The following is a 2,145-nucleotide window of genomic DNA, read 5'->3' as shown; positions in this document are numbered from 1 at the left end:
CTCTTCCTTTGTCATAATGAAGTAACGCATGGGGAATACTTTGAGATTGTGTGAATAGTCTGTGCCCATGGCCCAGTAATTTCATTGTCGGTCACAAATTAGCTTTTTCCAATTTTATTAATTAGCCATAATTATACATTAACTAGCATAACTAGCACTAATTCTGCCATATATATAAAATATATATATACTTTCTTCTCCCCCCACCCCCTTTTTAGTATCATCATTCTGGACAGGGTGTTTTTTTGGTTGGTATGTGTTATAATTCATAAGGGACATCACTGTTTTTGATGCTTGAGTTGTCCCAGGTTTGGCCAGGGAATGACCCGCAGGTAGGGTCCTGAGTGCCTTTGCCTTTGCCACAGCTCTTAGTCTGTGAGCGTCCCTGTTCCCTGACGTGACAGAATCCACCGTTACTCCCAGGAGCCCTGGTCTCTCTAGCGCGCAGTGATCTTTAGAAGGCTATGTCATAATACTAAAGCATGTGGTCCTCCCCGTGGGCCACATGCATCCCTGGGTCTTGGCAGCAGTTTAACTTGGAGTTTGCAGTCCTGAACCTGTAGTGACATGTACCTTTTCTTTTTTACAATTTAGTTCGAGGAAGAATTTTTGGAAACGAAAGAACAGCTGCAGAAGCTGCAGGACGGTGAGTGAGGAGAGATGACTCGGTAATGCTGGTTTGTTGTTTTTTAAAAAATCTGACATTCATGTGGAAGGGCAAAGACCCTGCGACACTAAACATTCAGGACAGTGTCCTAACCAGACCAGCAAGAGGGAATAACGGCTGAAACGTCGAGGAAGTCGCTGCTGTAAGAGCTGAAGGGAGAGAGCAGTTCTTCGTTCCACCCACATAAGCCCTTCTCCATCCCTCTCTCCTCCCCGTGCCCTCCTCCAAACTCCTTTACCCCTTCCTCTGTCTTCGGCATCCCTTCCCTCCACATCTTCTTTGCCCCGCCTCCTTCTCCTCCCCTAAATTCTCTGAGGCATGGGGCCTGCGTAAAGTATGCAGGTAAAAGTCCCCATTTATGCTGGGCTACATTTCCAAAGTGAATACCCAACAAATGGAATCAGTAAAAGGCCCGCATTAACACCTGGTCAGCCCTAACCCTCTCCTCACCCAGGCCCCCTAAGAAATACCCAGCCTCCCTCCCAACCTCAGGACCCCCTTGTGTTGGACCAGTTGTACAGGCTGCAATGCCACCTGTCGGGCGACACTGCCTGACACCCCGAGGCATGTGCTGAGTGCTCATGGCCTCTCCACCCCTACAGGCCCCCAGCCGTGGGGCCCCTGTACTTGCATCTCTCCCTGGGGTTTAAAGTGTTTGATGCAGGTTTGTTGAAGAAAGTACTGGGTTACGTTTTGACCGGTGACAGCTAACTTGGTAGTCCATGGTCTATGGCTGTGAAAGAGACACGCCCACGGGTGGACCTGAGTGGCAGTTGGTGATTCAGGCGGCATGGTCAGGCTGCCACAGGCAGCACAGTCAGGAGAGCATCCTGCAGGGATGGGAATGTTCTCTTCTGCGCTGCCCAGTGCAGGAGCCACTGGCCTCTGTGCCTACTGAACACTTGAAATGTGTCTCGTGTAACTAAGGAGCCAAATTTTCATTAATTTAAACTAGACACGTGCAGCTACTAGCTACTGTTATTGGCCAGCACAGCTCTGAAGAAATGTCTTCACTCCATTTCCAGCCCCTTGTCACTGGGGGGAGGTGTTTTTCCTCGGGTGAAAATGAAAGGGGCAAGTTTCGAACAAAGCTAGTTTTCAGGCTTCTTTTTCTTTTTAAATATTTGCATTGATTTCAGAAAGGAAGGGAGAGAGAAAGAGAGATAGAAACATCAATGATGAGAGAGAATCATTGATCAGCTGCCTCCTGCACACCCCACACTGGGGACTGAGACTGCAACCCAGGCATATGCCCTGACTGGGAATCGAACCGTGACGTCCTGGTTCATGGGTCGACGCTCAACCACTGAACCTCGCTGGCTGGGCCAGGCTTCTCTTATGGCTAAATCTGCTCCCCCGAATGAAGTTGAGGTTACCTATCTGTCATCAGGGGGTTTTATACCATTTCCTATGGCTGTGTGGCCCCACTGTCCTTTTGCATTACCCAAAACTTTCTTAGGGGGGTCAGGGGAAGGAGA

The 2,145-nt window shown here is 49.1% G+C and overlaps 1 protein-coding gene across 2 annotated transcripts in view; it reads left to right on the top strand.

The window, feature by feature from the left end:
- Nucleotides 1-2,145, top strand: part of LOC102761111 (glutathione S-transferase A4) — an 18,413-nt gene that overhangs the window by 8,718 nt on the left and 7,550 nt on the right. For both annotated transcript variants that reach the window (XM_006763189.2, XM_015563562.1), the window contains exon 3: nt 595-646. In XM_006763189.2, coding sequence (XP_006763252.1) covers nt 595-646 — 52 coding nt within the window. The remainder of the gene's footprint in view (nt 1-594; nt 647-2,145) is intronic.

Source organism: Myotis davidii, unplaced genomic scaffold (assembly GCF_000327345.1).
Source record: "Myotis davidii unplaced genomic scaffold, ASM32734v1 scaffold1497, whole genome shotgun sequence".
In the NCBI taxonomy this organism is placed as follows: domain Eukaryota; kingdom Metazoa; phylum Chordata; class Mammalia; order Chiroptera; family Vespertilionidae; genus Myotis; species Myotis davidii.
The sequence above is the reverse complement of the archived record's forward strand: the minus strand, read 5'-3'. Positions and strand labels throughout refer to the sequence as shown.